The 19,809-nt window shown below is 38.4% G+C and overlaps 1 protein-coding gene across 1 annotated transcript in view; it reads left to right on the top strand.

Annotated features, from left to right (window-relative positions):
- The first annotated feature begins 302 nt into the window (after positions 1–302).
- pls3 (plastin 3 (T isoform)) overlaps positions 303–19,809 on the top strand; it is a 42,122-nt gene continuing 22,615 nt past the window's right edge. Inside the window, exons 1-2 of the mRNA XM_010898828.4 lie at positions 303–477; positions 19,667–19,771. Of these exons, the coding sequence (XP_010897130.1) occupies positions 19,711–19,771 (61 nt within the window). The 5' untranslated portion in view covers positions 303–477; positions 19,667–19,710. The remainder of the gene's footprint in view (positions 478–19,666; positions 19,772–19,809) is intronic.

Here is a 19,809-nt window from a genome sequence, read left to right as displayed (position 1 = left end):
GCAATAAAAGAAACAGCAAGGTTAGTAAACAAAGACCAAATAATTTGCAGGTGAGATTGTTATATTGTAATAGTATTAAATTATAAATGTCCAATATTAATTTGTCTCTAAATACTTTTGGGTTAATGTTTTGTTTGAAAATCAATTATTTCTAGCAATAGTAAGCATTGTCTTTAATGGCACCAAATTAATTCCATAGGGAAGCGCCCTCTACCCTACTCCTATTTCCGTACACACTCTATCCAGCTTTATGTTTTTATTATATATAGGTTTTTATTTTATATATTTTTTTCTTACACACTCCGCGGCGGACTGCTTGCTCTGTGTACTCTTCTAAACCGTCACCACCTAGCCGTAGGTTGTCATTGGGCTGGGTAGTGTGTAACATTCCACCCGCTCACTTTTCCGTGCTTTGGATGAGGGAGGAAGTCTCTGTCCTCGAGTTGGACCTTTCGTGGAATTTTGGGTGCATCTAAAGTAAGTTACACTTACATAAACATAGAAAACATTAAATATTATTTGTTAAAACATTTTAATGCAAACTTTAGAAATGTTAATCTAATATTTGTTGGTTTGCCAGTTTGCTTTTAGTAGCATCTGTTAGCCATCTACCGTAGCAATCCAAGCTAGCCCTAGACTAGACGTTTAGCTAACCCTCCTAACTTTCCACGAGGAAATTGTTTGTCTACCAAATATGTGAATAGATACGTCAAGATTTAGTTACTAGATTATTAGTTATTATTAGTAGGTTATTAAGAGAAAGAAGAGAGGATAAAGAATACAATTTCGCACCCATTTTACCACCCACTCATTACACCTTGAGAAACAATCAGTAGTCAGTAGTTGCGTCTGCGATGAAAGCTGGCATCTGTAGTTGATTGTTTTCTACCACCATTACTTGGTCTTTGATTAGTACTGTTATATGTCTACAACTACAGTTCGAGTTTGTACAGTATGTACAACCGAACAGCTTGTTATACAGCGTTGACTCATGCCACATAGCCTACTGCGCCCTCACCCGCGGTCTAAACGGATTTTTTCACGTAGCTTCCCACATTTAAGTCTACATACCAGCTAACCTGCGGTTTTCTTAATTCGGAACTGGACCCTCCGGATGGATGGAGGTTTTTCTTTTTGCAGTAAAAACACTACACAGCTGATTTATACAAATGAACAAAACGTGCACCCCAGGGAATCCCCTACTCTGGACTGATTTTGGGCAACCCCGCTGGTTGATTAAACGTGCAACTATACAATGTGCAAGATTTGTGTTGACGGACTGAATCTCTGACCCAAATAATAGTCTGCATTTACAGTACACTGGACGATGTCATGTACAAATGTAGTCACATCTGTAGGATACAATCTATTTTTAATAGTATTATTCTCGCTTTACCTATTTAGTAATAGTCTATTGTATCTAAGGCCCTGCCTCATCTCCAGAACTCCTAACGGAATTGGGAGAGTTGTCGATTGTAACAACCTCATCAGCGCCTGCATCAAGGCATTATCCTTTGTGCAGGAAGCTACGTGGGTCAAAGAATATCAGGATACCTTTCTTCACCTGACAACCTCCGTTAGTTTTACTTACCTGTCTGTTTTGAATTACATTCTAAATAAATGTTATTTACAGTCGTTTGAGAAATGCCCAAAATACTACCATGACCATGTATTTCTTTGCAGAGAGTTGACTTATTTCTCTGTAGAGTTCACAGAAGCATATGATAATCGGAAAGTAGTGGATAGCAAGGCAAGGCCTGAAAGCGGATCTTACTATTACTGTGAACCCTGATCAGGCGTTCCTAATTGTGCATTTCTCTTTATGTTTTGCGAGCAGTATTTTGTTCTGCTGTATCTTAATTTAAACAGGAAACCTGCCCTATCTAAGTACAGCTGTAAGCCACATCCAGACATTTCCACCAAATATATTAGCATATGATGTATACAAACACATTTGAGACTTAGGGACGTTTGTTGGAGAACCCGTGCTGCCATGAAATCCAAGGCACTAGGCTACTTCAATACCATGTTGTTGATGGTTTTTAAATGTTTCATTTTGTCACTTTCACAAAGTGCTACGCCAAATAATGACAGCTTCAGCTACTGTACATAATGTTGTATTACTGAAGTAAATTAGAATGATTTGTCAACCTTCAGCTAAGCTAGCTAGAGTTAGTAACTAGCTAGCAGCTTCCTCCTGCTGTCTCCTGTCAGCTTTTTGGTGAGTGTTCATCTGATCAAAATTGGCTATCAAACAGAAAGTTTGTTAACGTTAGTATTGTGATATACTTGAGGTCAGAAGTGTCTTTTGACTTTTGCTACTAGACATTGATTTTCACCTGTTACCTATCTCTGCCGAAAGGTAATGGGTAACAATTTGTTTTTTTAAATCTTTCTTTTATTGGTAATGCTTATCTGGCAAAAATGTCTGGTTAAGTCTTATTTTGTGAGTAGAAAATGTAGTTTTTCTGGCATCAGTGCAGACAATTAATTGCTTCGAACATGGGGATGATTTGATAATGCTGTGGGTTCACTGCTGCGTCTGGCACAGACAGATGGCTGGTAACATTTGAAAAAATAATTAATTGTAAATTAATAAACCATTGCACGTTATGTTTTCAACACCCGTGCTATTTCCAGCTGCCTGGAATGGCATGGCATGTAGTAAATTGTCACTTTGGAAAAGCAAATCACTACATGCCAAGTTCCCCAGTCTGCTGTCTACAGCTAAGTGTTATTTGATGGATGGTGTCAGAATGTCAAAGGATGATTCTGTAACATGACAAATGCATTCATAGATGTCCTTTCATTGAAGTAGATAGCATTGTCTGTAGGTCACTAGTCTGATGACATTCTTTCCGTGCTTGCATGGTTCCAGTTGCTTTCCACCTCCGTTAGAGGTTACTTCAATACATTTTCAATGATGTCACACTAGTGGACACAGTGTAGATTTCAAATGCACCTCTTGTGTTAAGACACAATCCTGAGTTTAAGCACAAGTTCAAGTCAATCTCAACATGTTTAAAACATGTTTAACCTTAACTTAACCAGGAAAGTCTCATTGTGATTAAAAATCTCTTTTCTGAGAGTGTCCTGGCCAAGATAGGCAGCAGCAAGTTGTTGTTTCAAAGTTACAAAAGACAATCTAAACAAATACAGGTGGTCACCCTAGCTTGACAGTCAACTAAGATTCCCAACTTTTTCTTGACCACATAACACTACTGAAATAAAGAAAAGGATTGTTTTGTTCTAAATGGACCATCAGATATTTATTGATGGGAGGTGGCTTATGCACTCTTCAGATTCCAATTTACATGACATGTATTTTCATGGCTCTATGCTGGTGTTTTATGAATAAAAAAAAATCTAAGCGTACATAAATGTAGAACTCCAATTAAATTGATTGAGGTAGGAAGTCTCTAGTGCTGACAGTTTAGAACAACAATGGGCAATAACAGTGAGTTGAAAAGATACTTATACATACAATACCGTTTGGGTTCAGTTAGAAAGGTCCTTGTTTTTGAAAGAAAAGCTAATATTTTTTTGTCCGTTAAAATAACAACATTTATTTGTATATAATTAATTTAATTAGTTGTAAATGACATATTGCTAAAAATGAAATATTTATAGTAAATATGCATACAGAGGCCCGTTATCAGTCGTGTGTTCCAATGTCATGTTGTTTGATAATCCAAGTTTATAATTTTAAAAGGCTATAATTGATCATTACAAAATCCTTCTGCAATTGTTAGCACAGCTGACAACTTTTGTGCTGATTTAATAAGTAATAAAACTGGCCTTCTTTAGACTAGTTGAGTATCTGGAGCATCAGTAATTATGGGTTCGGTTACAGGCTCAAAATGGACAGAAACAAAGAACTTTGTTCTGAAACTCGTCAGTCAATTTTTTTTCTGGGAAATTAAGGGTATTTCATAGGCAGAGTTACAAAGAAAAGGTCAGACTCTCAGACTGGCCAATAAAAATAATATTAAGATGGGCAAAAGAACACTGACACTGGACAGCGGAAAATTGGAAAGAAGTCTTATGGACAGACATCATTTTCAGGTGTTTGGATCCCAAAGAACAACATTTGTGAAATGCAGATGAAATGAAAAGATGTTGGAGGAGTGCTTGATGTCGTCTGTCAAGCATGATGGAGGCGATGTGATGGTCTGGGGATGCTTTTTGGTGGTAAAGTAGGAGATTTGTAGGAGTAGTAAGTAGGAGGGTAAAAGGGATCTTGAAGAAGGAAGGCTATCAATCATTTTTGCAACACCATGCCATACCTTGTGGACAGCGCTTCATTGGAGCCAATTTCCTCGTATAGCAGGACAAGGACCCAAAGCACAACTCCAAACTATGCAAGAACTATTTAGGGAAGAAGCAGTCAACTGGTATTCTGTCTATAATAGAGTGGCCAGCACAGTCACTGGATCTCAACCCTATTGATGTGTTGTGGGAGCAGCTTGACGTATGGTACATAAGAAATGCTACAAAGGGAGGATTCTTTGACGAAGGCAATGTTTGAAGCCCTGAGGTTGAGTTTTCAATTCACATTTCAATGGGAATAGCAAGAGCCAAATGGGGTTCAGTTGATATGCTTGCTTCACAGCTCTGAAGTAAGCATGATATTGCAAAGTATTCAGCTACTAGCCCTGTGCGTGTGGCTTTTCATCTCAAAGATATTTTACTGTGAATAATTTTGTCAAACCACAAGACAAGCACGTGCAGACAATTTCTTGTTTTTAAGTCTGTAACATACACTACATTCTTGCTTGAACATAAAATTACAAGTTGTTAACAGAACATTACCCTATCAAAAATATAATTAGCCTAACCCTCCCATTTGAAAAGGTCTATCTTACATTTCAACACATTGGTAATATTTGATATTTGGTGTAAGTGAATGAAATGTTATAAGCTGTTTTATATTGATGTTTTCAACTCCTTTGGACTTTTCCCAAATTTCTGTATACAAATTGTTCTAAATTGCAAATACAAAACAGAAAAAAGTTGATTGCATAAGTATTCAATAATACTCAATAATTTGAAGAGCCACTGGCAGCAATTACAGCCATTGGTCTATTTGGATATGGCTCTACCAGCTTTGTACAGCAGTGTATGCCCGTTCTTCGTTGTAAAATTGCTTAAGGTCTGTCAAGTTGGAAGGGGGATTTTTAGTGAACATCAAGTTTCAATTATGTACACACATTGGCCCTCATTTATCAAAAGTGCGTACACCAAATTTCCAGCGTACACCCAAAACCACGGTGACTTTGAGATTTATCAATATGGACGTTGGCGTACGGCACTCTTAAATCCTACGCCAGCTCAGGAGGTGGTGTACGCACGTTTTGAGTTGCGCAGAAAAAAAATCCTAACGCACTGACAAACTAAAAGATATGATATATTATGACCCACTGTAAAAAAAAACAACAACATAATAATTACAAACTTCAGTGTTTATTTTAGTGCAACATGGACTTCCATGTTTAATTTGTGTGACTTTACCAAAGCATTTGATTTATATGTATTCCTTCAGATACTAGCCTGTGCGCTTTACATGACGTTTCAGGGTTAGGCCCGGCAGTTGCGCACGGACTGGTTTCAGTAATAAAAGGCTTTTAATGACCAAAATATAATTCAGACTGACAAAATAATAAAAATCACATTCTTCTTCTTTTAAATAATAATAATAATAATAATAATAATAGAAATTATAATAATAACGACATTCTTCTTCTAAATATCAATAAACGTCATTAATAATAAATATCATAAAATAATAAGACGAATATTACTAATTGTCATGCAATTATTAATGTTAATGAATGGTACTCCACATCATATCATCATCTTTTATTCCTCTTTAAACTGCCAAATAAAACCATTTTATTTCTTTCTACCTCCCTGGTGATCGTCTCAATCTCCACGTGAGAGAAGTTTCTCTTTTTTGCCGTCTTCCGTGTGTCCATGGCGTAAAATGGGGGCGTGGGGGAAGCGGAGACTTGAATATATAGGGGCGTGTTATTCTAATGACGATCGTTTTCAGCCGCGGCATTTATCAAGGGCAGGTATTGCGTACACCTGGATTTTAAAGGTACGCACAGCTTCATAAATCAGGCGGTGAGAGGAGTGTAAGCAAAATCCTACACCAACATATACGCCCGTTTCTACGCAAGAATTATAAATGAGGGCCATTGTCAGTTGGATTGAGTGAGCTACTTCAGGACATTTGCCTTTATTATAATTTTTTAAAGCCGTTCCACTCTGGCTTTGGCAATGTGTTATTGTCCTGCTGGTGGATGAATCTTCTCCCAAGTCTCAGGTCTCTTGCAGGCTTCATCAGGTTTTCCAGAGGTTTTCTGCATCCATTTTGCTTTACATGTTTTCCAGGTCCTGAAACAGAAGCATTCTCATTGCATGATGCTCCCACCACCACGCTTCACAGTAGAGATGTAGTTCTCAGAATAATTTGCTGTGTTAGGCTTGTGCCAAAATTGTGCTTAGCATTGAGGCCAAAGGCTCATTTCAGTGTCTTTTTCCACTTGGTCTCCATGTCCCACATGCCTTTTGGAAAACACTAGTAGAGATGTGACGTTTTGATGAACAACTTTGATACCCTACAACTAGTTATCAAATTTGTTAGCTACAACCTGGTCAGGAAAACAAGTACTGCCACCACTCTAGGGCTTGGGGTCTTCCTTATGAAATCACCACACTATGTTACAAATGAAAAGGCCTGTCCTGCATGATCTACCATCAATCAACTTTGTGCATTCCCTTAGTTTTCTCTGGCTCAGTGCAGTTAGCAACAGTTTCAGAATGTAAGGACGAGGACTCCAACTTAAGCCATAGAAACTAGTGACTCGACTGATTTAGTCTAGGATTGGACTCAGACTTGAGCATATGACTAATTCAATTCAGACTCTAGCGCAGGGGAGCTGGGAATGACTACATCATTGGTAAGAGGTATTTACTGCAATTTCTGGTTGAAAACAATATATTATACAATAGTCAATATATTTTGGCTGTTTTAAAAAAATTGCGGCTATTACCATGTATACTGTATGAATTTTAGCTAAGTGAGACCAATGTTTACATTGCCCTGCGTCTGGGGGGGGGCAGCGTTCGGGAGGGGATTGTCTGCAAACCTGGTAGCAGTTGATGTAGCAAGTATGCAAATAGTACCCTAATCATCCCCAGCCTCCAATTGGTTAACCCATCCCCTCCCCCTTGTATCTGTTTACCATGTTGCAAAATACATTAACACAGTCAACTTACTTCATAAATTACCTGGTAAATGAAATACATTAAATAATTATTTTTTTTATATACGGTATCTCACAAAAGTGAGTACACCCCTCACATTTTAGTAAATATTTGAGTATATGTTTTCATGTGACAACACTGAAGAAATGACACTTTGCTACAATGTAAAGTAGAGAGTGTACAGCTTGTTTAATAGTGTACATTTGCTGTCCCCTCAAAATAACTCAACACACAGCCATTAATGTCTAAACCGCTGGCAACAAAAGTGAGTACACCCTAAGTGAAAATGTCCAAATTGGGCCCAATAAGCCATTGTCCCTTGTGATGGCAATTCCAATGAACCATGTCCTGTGGTCAGATGAGACCAAGATAAACCTATTTGGTTCAGATTGTGTGTGTGTGTGTGTGTGTGTGTGTGTGTGTGTGTGTGTGTGTGTGTGTGTGTGTGTGTGTGTGTGTGTGTGTGTGTGTGTGTGTGTGTGTGTGTGTGTGTGTGTGTGGTAACCAGGTGAGGAGTACAAAGACAAGTGTTTCTTGCCTATAGTCATGCATGGTGGTGGGAGTGTCATGGTCTGGGGCTGCATGAGTGCTGCCGGCACTGGGGAGCTACACTTCATTGAGGGAACTATGAATTCCAACATGTACTGTGACAAACTGAAGCAGAGCCTGATCCCCTACCTTCAGAGACTGGCCCGCAGGGCAGTATTCCAACATGATAATGACCCCAAACACACCTCCAAGATGACCACAACCTTGCTAAAGAAGCTGAGGGTAAAGGTGATGGACTGGCCAAGCATGTCTCCAGACCTAAACCCTATTGAGCATCTGTGGGGCATTCTCAAACAGAAGGTGGGGCAGTGCAAGGTCTCTAACATTCACCGGCTCCGTGATCGTCGTGGAGGAGTGGAAGAGGACTCCAGTGGCAACCTGTGAATCTCTGGTGAACTCCATGCCCAAGAGGGTTAAGACAGTGCTGGAAAATAATGGTGGCCACACAAAATATTGACACTTTGGGCCCAATTTGGACATTTTCACTTAGGGGTGTACTCACTTTTGTTGCCAACGGTTTAGACATTAATGGCTGTGTGTTGTGTTATTTTGAGGGGACAGCAAATCTACACTTTTACAAGCTGTACACTCACTACTTTACATTGTAGCAAATATTTACATCAAATGTGAGGGGTATACTCACTTTTGTGAGATACTATAGATCACTTTTGTACTCACTTTTGTATAGATACTACAAAATTGTTCTGAGGGCTTTGACTTGCAGTCTCACATTCGCTGGAAACACTCTGTACTATCCTCCCACCCTGGACATGATTATGCTATTTCTGTCTTGTTTAGCAAGGGAATAGGAGACAAGTTGTGGTTATTGTTTAAATTCATTCTATTAAACTTGAAGTGGCTTTTAAAAAAAGATGCCTCTGTTTTTCACACGTTTAACACCATGTGAGGGTAAATGGCACTGAGCCTTTTTCTAAAAGGTTTTATGAGAATGCTGAATACAATTGATTTGAAATTATACACCATTCCTTTGTACAAAATCTTTTCAGATCCTTAATAATATAGAACTGTGTAAATGATTGCCTTAAATAATTTTCCTCAGTTAAACGCTGATAAAAGCAAAGTTTAATCACCCCCCCATCTATTTTGGATGAAGTGTGGTTGGCTCTAGGTTGGTTGAGAAAATTGCTTTTATTTCCGACTACTGTAATGTTTTGTTTACATGCCTCAACAAAAAGTCCCTAGGTAAGTTGTACAGAATTCAGCTGACAGACTTCTTACAAGGACTAAATCGAAGTCTCATGCTGTATAACCCGAGTGTTGGCAGTTCTACATTGGTTACCGGTGAATTTCAGAGTAGATTTTAAAATTCTTCTTATCACTTTTAAGGCATTAAATGGGCTGGCGCCTGATTACATTAGTGACATGCTACACTGCACTGTTAGGCCTCTCAGATCAGCTGAAAAAGGACCTCTGGCTGTTCCGGAGTCTAGACTGAACTGAAGGAAACTGGGCCTTTGCTATATGGCCTCTGGACTCTGGAACAGCCTACCACAGAATGTCAGAGATGCTATGTCAATGCATTCTTTTAAATCTTACCTAAAAGTGGATCTTCCAGCAAGACCTTAACAAGAGCAAACCTAATAATCCATAAAGAAATGTGTAATGGACTATAACATTTTGCAATGGCTATCTTAAATATTGAACCTGATTAGAGAGGGATGTCCATAGATGAAGGACATCAACTATCTGGAAAGATTCTGATTCGGGGAATCTAATCCTTCCCAATGTGTTCTACAATTACGTAAATAATTTCAGAAAAAGGCTTTGCAGTTTCTTCGCAAGGTGATGTTTTGAAATCTATCAAAACGGAAAACTTTTAAACAAACATAATATAGCTCTATTTGTATTATTTATTGATCTCTTTATCAAGAATACTCTGGTGAAGATTTTTTCTATTTTTGTCTAGTTATTTTCTCTGGATCTGAATCCATTATAACTGAAAGTTTTCTCTTTCTCGGGATAGCCTGGTTTTTATCTTTAATCACAAAATGTGCAGTTGCGTAGCTTTGCTTTGGCCATTTTAGCTCTTAGTGTGGTTTTAGCATTAGCACATCAGCAATGTGTCAGCTGTTTTTTTTGACTGGCTGGCAGAAAGTGGTTCTTTCTAACCATGTCGGTATAGGTCAAACTCTGCAGTTTGTTGATCTTTAAGATCTGTGTCACCTGTCAACATAAGTATGCCCAATGTGTCATGCTTGACAGTAAGTTGAACTGTGTCATAAAAAACATGGATTCCAGGAAATATGCTAAAGATATTCACATCTAAGTGGGAAGCAGACAGTGCAGAAAATCCTCATGTTCCTCTAAGAGCTCCTTGGGTGTGTGCACATGAACTTGACCACAATTGGGAGGAGTGCCCATTCTATTTGTGTGTCTTAAGTTTCCCATGTCATGGACTGGTTGAAGCATTGGAAAGGTGTGGTCCTTTTGGCACTACCCGGTTTCTCTGCCGTAAGGGAAGACGCCCCTGATTAGACTCAACTGTCGGGGAGATCAGTGAAAAAATGTATGGTTGTGGCGTGGCAATTAACCACTGTTGCTGGCTGCTGCACACTGTGTAATTGTAATGTAGGTTGGTATTATAGTGTAACCATTCTTTTCCAGTGAATCTTTGTAATATTTCTTTACACAAAGACTAGCCATATGTCAATATGCTCTAATTATGTGCAAATTGTAGCGTTCGTCAGCTGCTGAGCAATGTGTCAATTTGAGTAATGTATTTGAATAATATCACATTCTAGAATCATCCTTCTATGCAAATAGAATTATATTCTAGACCATTGCATCCTGTATCCATCCAATCTAATTTACTCTTTGTCACACGTCCAAAAATGGCTTCATCTGTCAACTCCTTTTGAGGCCTGAAATGTTTTGGTATTGACAGGGATTTGCTATACACTATGTTTATCCCAGTGTCTAGACTTATGATGGTTGACCTTACCATGCCCTTGTTCTCTTATGCCACTAATGATTATACTGTACTGTGTATACACTACTAGTCTAGTGTGTACCATGCATACAGTGTAGTGCATGCTCTGCTCTGGCTGTAAACCCAGCCTCTAGCCCTGTTTGCTTTCTCTCCCTCGACATCCATCTTTCTGCTTGTGCATAAAAGCTAATGTTTGAAGTCCATCATTATGGCTGGTTCAATTCCCATTTCCTATCCAGACATTGCTCAAAAACTCATTAAACAGAGTGGCCTAATGCAGTTTCCAACCTTCTTTGATATCTGGGACACCTTGATCGGATTAACTATTCTGCAGGACTGCAGAATAGTTAATCTATCTATAGATTAACTGTTCTCTATTTTTATTTATAATATTGTTTCCCCTTTTCTTCCAATTGTGTGATATTAAATTCATATGACAAGGAGAGTCCAAGATCCTCCCTTAATGCTTGTCAGGAGATCAGTTGATATGAGCAATTCTGCAGTAAGTGTTAGGGTTCAGGCAGACCATAAATGTGTGCATTACGAAGTTATAAGCTTTGCCCAATGCCACTGTAGTCAACCCCCACTACCCCCGCTCCACCGGTTACTCCTCTGTGATATACTTCATATAATATCTGGATGCCCCTCTGTGATATACTTCATATAATATCTGGATGACCCTCTGTGATATACTTCATATAATATCTGGATGCCCCTCTGTGATATACTTCATATAATATCTGGATGCCCCTCTGTGATATACTTCATATAATATCTGGATGACCCTCTGTGATATACTTCATATAATATCTGGATGCCCCTCTGATATACAGTTGTGCTCATAAGTTTGCATACCCTGGCAGAAATTGTGAAATTTTGGCATTGATTTTGACAATATGACTGATCATGCAACAACATTTTTTTTATTTAAGGATGGTGATCGTATTAAGCCATTTATTATCACATAGTTGTTTGGCTCCTTTTTAAATCATAATGAAATCACCCAAATGGCCCTGATCAAAAGTTTACATACCCTTGAATGTTTGGCCTTGTTACAGACACACAAGGTGACACACACAGGTGAAAATGGCAATTATAGGTTAATTTCCCACACCTGTGACTTGCAATCAGTGTCTATGTATAAATAGTCTGAGTTTAGCTTTCACGTGGATACACTGAGTTGACTACATACTGAGCCATGGGGAGCAGAAAAGAACAGTCAAAGAGAAAAGAAAAACCCACAGATAACATCAGGAGAAATACAGGCTGCTCTAGAAAAAGACGGTGTGGTTGTTTCAAGGAGCACAATATGAGTAAAACTTGAATAAAAATGAGCTGTCTAAAGACCTGTGTAACAAGGTAATGGAGGTAAAGATTGAAAAGGATATAAAAAGATATCCAAAACCTTACAAATGCCAGACAGTACTATTCAATCACTTATTAAGAAGTGGAAAGTTCTGGGATATCTTGATACCAAGCCAAGGTCAGGTAGACCAAGAAAGATTTCAGCCAAAACTACCAGAAGAATTGTTCAGGATACAAAGAAAAACCCACAGGTAACTTCAGGAGAAATACAGGCTGCTCTGGAAAAAGACATGGTGAGCTGCATGGTCGAGTTGCCAGAAAGAAGCCTTTACTGCGCCAATGCCACAAAAAAGCCTGGTTGAAACATGCCTGACAACACCTTGACACGCCTCACAGCTTCTGGCAAACTGTAATTTGGAGTGACAAGACCAAAATTTAGCTTTATGGTCACAACCATGAGCACTATGTTTGAAGAGGCCTATAGTGAACAGAATACCATCCCCACTGTGAAGGAAGGAGGTGACTCACTGATGTTTTGGGGTTGTGTGAGCTCTAAAGGCATGGGAAATGGTGGCAAAATGAATGCAGCCTGTAATCAGAAAATACTGGCACACAATTTGCATTCTTCTGCATGAAAGCTGTGCATGGGTTGCTCTTGGACTTTCCAGCATGACAATGACCCTAAGCACAAGGCCAAGTTGACCCTCCAGTGGTTACAACAAAAAAAGGTGAAGGTTCTGGAGTGGCCATCACAGTCTCCTGACCTTAATATCATCGAGCCACTCTGGGGAGATCCCAAACGTGCAGTTCATGCAGGACGACCAAAGACTTTGCATGACCTGGAGGCATTTTGTCAAGACGAATGGGCAGTTATACCATCTGAAAGAATTCTGGGCCTCATAGACAACTATTACAATAGACTGCTCACTGTCATTGATGCTCGTTTCTCGTTTCTCCTCCTCTGCCTGTCTTGGACTAGTAGACATTTTATTGTATTTAAGTGCATCCAGCCTGTAGTTTCTGCTTGATGTTTTTTAATAGGCCCCCAAACACATTGGCTCTACAATGCTTCTAGCATACAGAGCATATCATTCCCTCTTCATTATGTCAGGGCCACCTGAAAACTTATTGTCGTTGAGCATCAAAACTATGTTTATTAGATATGAAATCACTCATCAAGCTTTATAATAAATCAGTCAATATTATTGTTGTCTATTTTTGTTATACTGTGTTCTTATTAATTTGACTTGTATTAAAAACGCATCAGAGTTGTGGGCCTATATATTACAGGCTTGTTGTGTTGTGTTTTGTCTTCCATGTTTGCCTTGATGCCACAATTTATCCCCTTCTCTCAACTTCCTTCAGCTGTGCTTGGCTATGCTGCTTGCGCTCATCCAGCGTCATTACGTTCATATATTTATATTGTTAGTGACTTAAATATGTTAATTGTAAATATATTGTATATATTTTTACACTGTATATTACATATATAATGTTGGGGACAGTAGCCTACATACCGTCTTTTCAGAAGTATTCTTGTTCTTGCAAACTCTATTAAAAAATACAGTAGTCTACTAGAATTTGTCTGAAACATTAACAAATGTTATGCGGATTGGATGAAGTTTAGGTGTTATTACGTTTTATTTAAATATTTTGACATGCTTGGCTGTAAAAGAACGTTACTCATCTCCACAACTTCAGGACAGGTAAGGTCCTGTAGGCAAGGTCGCCAGATCATTGAGAGTGGACCGTGCAATCCAATAGATTGGATTTCAAGAAGATAGAAAAGCTAGCCTTGTTCACTAGCATGCACAATGCTATGCTTGCTAGTTGCTCACTGGGACTGTCACCATATCAATAATTTTGTGAATGTTATTTCACTGTTCATAGTACATTTATCATTCATTCATTGCAAATCAAAAATGAAAGTTCTGTAGATAATGATGAAAACCTAATGACTCCGCCCCAACAATGGGAGCTGTCCAGAGCAAGATGCAGTTCCCACTAGTCTCTACTGACATTCAGATTCCACTGTCCCAGTCAAGCTCCTCCCTATTCATCTCTTTCGATTAGTTAATTACACAACTTATTTAAAAAAGGTTTTGGGAAATTCAGTGAGTGATGTGGCTGCTAACCAGCTTTATGAATATGCCTAAAAAGTTAGAGGTTTAACTCCAATATAAAATAAATGTTTAACATGAAGCGTTACGCAAGCCTTTGTGATTAAATATTTGATTTGTATCAAATTAGTCTATTTATCTCGGTCAAATTCTACACTCATTGACTTTCATACAAAAACACCCTTGCTTGGTGGGTGAAAAACAAATCTCACCTGCATGAGAAGTCCCATCTTCTGCTCAATTGGGTCTCTCACTTAAGTTGCTTTAGTTTTTGACTGCAGATGAGAAGTCAGTTTGGCATCACTTCCAGATGACAGCCTAGCTTTCTTATGGTTTGTTATTCTCAGTTTTTTGTTGATAAACCGTGTACCGCCTTCTACCTTTCCATTGTTTTTAAATATTTGATTCACTGTTTACCTCAATGAGAAAAAAGCTAGTCACCTGCCTGCTGTGGTCAGAGGGGTAAATGGCACTAGTACAGGGCAGGCTAAATATCAGCACACATTTAAAAATATTTTTTTGGTTTTGGCATATGCACAACCATTAGTATGACAAATGCTCAGTTTTGGGAATAGCCATTATGATGGGACTTTGCCGTCATTGTAATGATGTATCTTTTAAGATGCATTACTCTGAAACCTTACTTAGCATGTCGTGAATGTGCAATGGATATGCAATTGATATGTTTCATTAACTGTTTAATAATAGACCTGTTATAATATTTTAATTAAATCTTTATAGGTGTGTAATTAACATTAAACATTAAATTAGCATTAATTAAGGTATGTAGTCAATAATATTATTTTATTAGTATTACTACCGAAGGAGCTGTTCTTGTATTCACACTGACATTTCTAAGTTTAAAAACAGAACCAAGATTTTTTTCCAAAATACTGCAAAGTATAATAATAATAATATATATAATAATGACACATTGTAGGAGCTGTTATTGGACGGCTAGGTGTTAGAGGTGCCAACCTTTTAAACGTAACATTTGGATCTTTAATGTTTAGAAACCACTCCCTAAACAGTGTAACTGTTCACACAAAACCTATCCTTTCCTGTTTTATAACCTAACTAGTCCAAATTGTATAAACCCAGAAAGGAAGTGGGACATTTTAGGCTAGGTTTGTAGAAGACATCAGGAGTTGGCCTAGAGATTTGCTAAATGTTTCTGTCTACTTCTCGAAATCCCTCACTGGCTGGCCTGCTCACAAGTGAGTGCAGCAGTCTTTCCTCTGTTGTGTAGAATATCCATGTCTATTCATTTATCTTAGACTCTGTCTTAAAATGTGAAACATTACAAGCCAATACATTTTAAAATGCAGCATGTCATTACAAGGTATTTTATTAGCGATATAAGATTCTGGTGCAATCTGCAACGTGGAATATTCTGTCCATACCTAGGTTTACCAAACCTCTCCCTGGCCCCACCCCACACAATGGTTTTATGATTAGTTTACTAATTGAATCGGCTGTACCAATTTAGGGTTAGAACTCAAATGGAAAGTGTCTGAGAAAGACTGTAGAGAGGTGTGACAAACCCTGGTCTATACAATGTCTCTCCCCTTCTCTCACTCAGTAGCTCATTATGAAGTGTTTGTGTTCTCTGAAGTACAGCAGCTTATCAGTGTCATCTGTTCCAAAAAGAAAGGAAACAGCAGTGAAGTCCTGTATAATGGATAATCCTGTATAATGGAAGAATGTTTTGAAATACATGGGCATTGGAGGCACTGTAAATGGTTGGAGAGTAACTGGCACAATGATGTTAATCCAAACCGTGGATGGATTTATATTTCAAAGAAAAAATATTTTAATGTTTTGCACTTCTGCCTATGAAAGGCAATGGCTTAAACTCCCGACTCCCATTTTTAAAAACTCCCTGTTTTGTTGACTCTTGTGTTCCAAACATAGAACACAAAAAGAAGTCAAACTACCACATTATTGCAACACAGATAAGCTACCTTTTACCATACCTAATGAAACATTTTTGGTAGGCCATTATATATAGATCATATTTAATATAAATCTGCAAACACTGGGCAATTACTTTAATACAGGCTATTCTGTGTTGGAATTCTATCAAGTTTCATACGCCATCTGTTAGGGTGTTTTTACACTTGTCAACAACCTTCTTTTTAACTCACTATGGTTCGCTTACATTTTTTTGCAGTGTGAACACTGCAAAGGAACTCGGACACCTCAAAAGAGCTAATGAGGCTAACCTTGCACACAGTGCTTATGAGGCTGGACCAACAACCATTTGAAGAGTGACTTTACTAAGTAGGCCTTGTGAGAGTGACTTTACTAAGTAGAATTTCTTTGCAATAATCTATTAGACTTAGACAATGATATGCCTCAAATTTAGCTACACTTAAAGCTGCCAGTGTGCACTCAAACAGAATGAAGTGCTTGATCTAAACAACACTAAACAAAAACTGTATGTTACAGCAGCACCTTTGTTGGTTTATGGATTTCTTGCATGCTTCAGAATTTCACTTCATGCATTTAGAATAGCGGTTGCAAATGGCTTATTCGGAATCGTTGGCCTGTTTGTGTGGGGAAATAAATCAGCTGACCCGCGCAACACTAATGGATTTGTGGTAGATGCTTCTGCTGGATGAACTCATGACTCATGATGAATCGATCATGTATTTTCATGGATAATGTCACACCTAGCACAAATATTTTGAAGTTATGCACAGATTCACTGTATTGTCTGGCATTTCTAGTCATGTTAGCTATTATGTTGTTCTGCTAGGCTGATTGTGTGGAATTCAGAGTCCAGACTGTGTCTGAGTCTAGCCCATTTCTTGGCAGCAATAATTTGTAAAAGCTCAAGAGTCTGCCCCTGGATTGGAATGATCCATGATGTTGTTGTTTTATTATTGTAGTTTCATTCACACTGTATTTGTCAGCCCAAGTCTTCCTTCAATACAGATTAATCCTTAATCATTCAAACCTGTTCAACATGACAATGGTTGGGTGCCTGAGTGAAGTACTTTCTAAAGATAACCACTAGGGACTACATATCAGCAGTCATCAAAAATATGTTAGGGGTGGGAATTGTTGCATAGAATGTAAAAGTATGTATATTGTGTTGCTGGTATGTGTGGTTCGTAGGCGTAATTGTTTGGTGGCCTTGAAGAGATAAAAATATGTATATGTAAAGTGTAACAATTGACAAACGATTTGCATTCAGCACATTCCTGTGGTGTAACTTTACAACACTATCACCCCACCTGCAATCTAAAAGAACATGTGATACATCAGGAATACATCTTCAGATTCCTTGAAAGTGACGGATAACAATTTTTAATACCTTTTTATATATTGTTCTTCTATTTCAAACCCTATCACAAAATTGTATTTAAAATGTGAATCTGTTTTCACACCCAATGTGACTGACTAACTACCCCTTGATGAATAGCGGACTTGTAAACTATAGGTCCCGAGTTTGTATCTACTCGCAGGCAAGGCGAAGTATGCATTGTGAATTATTCCGTATTGCCGAAAACTTTGCTGGGTAAAACCGAAACCTTAAATTGTATATGGTTACATTGCGGCAGTTTCTGGCATGGAAAAGTTCATCTTCAGTCTCGCTAGAAATTGCTCAATTCTTATGATTATTCCTAAGAAGTTAGAAGATACCAGTAAGCCTATTACTGGCTAATAAGCTGTTCAAACAGCCAGTGGCAAAAGCTAACAGCTCATAGACGCTATTTCTGGTGGAGGTAAACTCATACCTCCAAAAGCTAACAGCTCATAGTCGGTCGGCCTTGCCTGCTTGCTTGCCTGGCTCCACTTACGCGGTCCGGCAAAAATGTTCCATTAAGCTGAGAACAATGGCACTGCAACATTGCCTACACATTCAGCATTTTAGATAAAGCAATAATAATAATAATAATAATAGGTTCTGAGAATAGCCCATTAGCAAAATTAAGTATCACACTGGTTTGGATATTTTACAGATGTCTTCCAACTCCTGCTGGCTGTCCCTCAGTCTGCTCCTCCTCCAGCACCTCCACCCTAGTTTTAGTCAGTGGGTCACTAGTTTACAAAGAATTTTCCAAATGTAAAAACGTACTTGAATTGTATAAATCAGTTACAGAAGGGTATTGAAATGAAATGGATATTAAAACTTGAATATTTAACGTTTTATTAAAACCACTTGTCAGTGAAATGTTTAGGCTTGCTGGTCACCTTGCTAACATAGCAGCCATTAGTTGGCTCTCACTCTGACAGGTGGAGAATAATTTTGCCTTTTTGCCATGGTTTTACATGAAACATGAACCTATAATCTAGCTACTGTAACTGTCCAGTTCTTCACAAAACTAAAATGCAGGCGGCAGATTTATTATATCTAACTTTTAAATGAATGGACAATTTGGCTAATAGACAGGGTAGAGTCTTCGTTCTGGGAGATTTATCTCGCTTCAAATATATTCACTGTTTCACTGTCAGTAGGCCTACAGAAACGATCATACTTCGGCGCTAGTAGCTGGTAGCTACCAGACACTTCTGTCCAAGATCAGAAGAACAAGTTATTTACGACTGGATTGGCTGTCCCGCTTTGGTTCTGTATTCCTTAAGAAATGTAAGCATATTTTCTTACCGACTAAATTGGTGGTTTTCAATGTATTTTCTGCATTTTCTTCTTGGGTGGGCCGAAATAACTTTTAGGCAGCCCACCCAAGGGTTTCTATTGCAAGAAAATCCCTGGGAGAAACCCCAGCGGATCATGACAGCAGCAACACTCTCCGTTGCCATTGGGGGGGGTATTCATTGTTGACCAGCCCATCTCAACTCTAGGCCACTAATGTCCAAAGATCAGTATTTCATAAGTGTTTCCTTTTTCTACACATAGCATCCTATGCCTAGCATCCTGCATCGTTCTGCTGCCTTGACTCTGAAGCTTAGAGCCCTGATCTGCAGTACTTATCAAAGTTGTTTTAATCCATAGAAACTGGAGAAATGATCAAACAGCACTTCATCTGATTTATATAATCCTACAAGAATTGACATCCTTCAAGCAGGATTGTCATTAATTAATTTGAACTTACTGTAGTAGACTAAAATCCAACATGTCATGCTGTGTTGTGTTGTGGAGTGTTGCTGTTGTGGAGTGTTCAGTGAGGTAGTGTGGCACTCACATACTCAGCCTTCCTAACGAGTCCATTAGAACTCATTGAAACTTTTTTCTGTGAAAATGGATGGATATATAATACATTTTCTATAATTATAAACCCTTTGGTTCTTCATTGTCATCAGCATATGAAAGTCATGGGTATAGATAAAATAATGACAGTTTGGCTGCACCCTAATACATCTGTCTTTTTCCAGTTCTGCTATGAGGTCATGGAGGGTCAGTGTTACATCAAAGGTTGCTCATAGGGGATGCCCGTTTGTAGGATGAGCTTGTGTACCCTGTCTTTCTAATACTTTGTTTATTTACTGTTTGTCTGTACAGGACCCACCTCTCTTGACTGTCCACCTCGGGTCATTACCATCAAGATGGCAGGAAAGATCTCCAAAGATGAGCTGGAGGAACTGAGAGAGGCATTTAACAAAATTGGTAATTTTACAGTTGATTGTCTAGGATAAAAGGCTGCA

This window comes from Esox lucius, chromosome 7, assembly GCF_011004845.1.
Source record: "Esox lucius isolate fEsoLuc1 chromosome 7, fEsoLuc1.pri, whole genome shotgun sequence".
NCBI lineage: Eukaryota > Metazoa > Chordata > Actinopteri > Esociformes > Esocidae > Esox > Esox lucius.
Note: the sequence above shows the minus strand (reverse complement) of the source record. Positions and strands in the feature narration are given on the sequence as shown.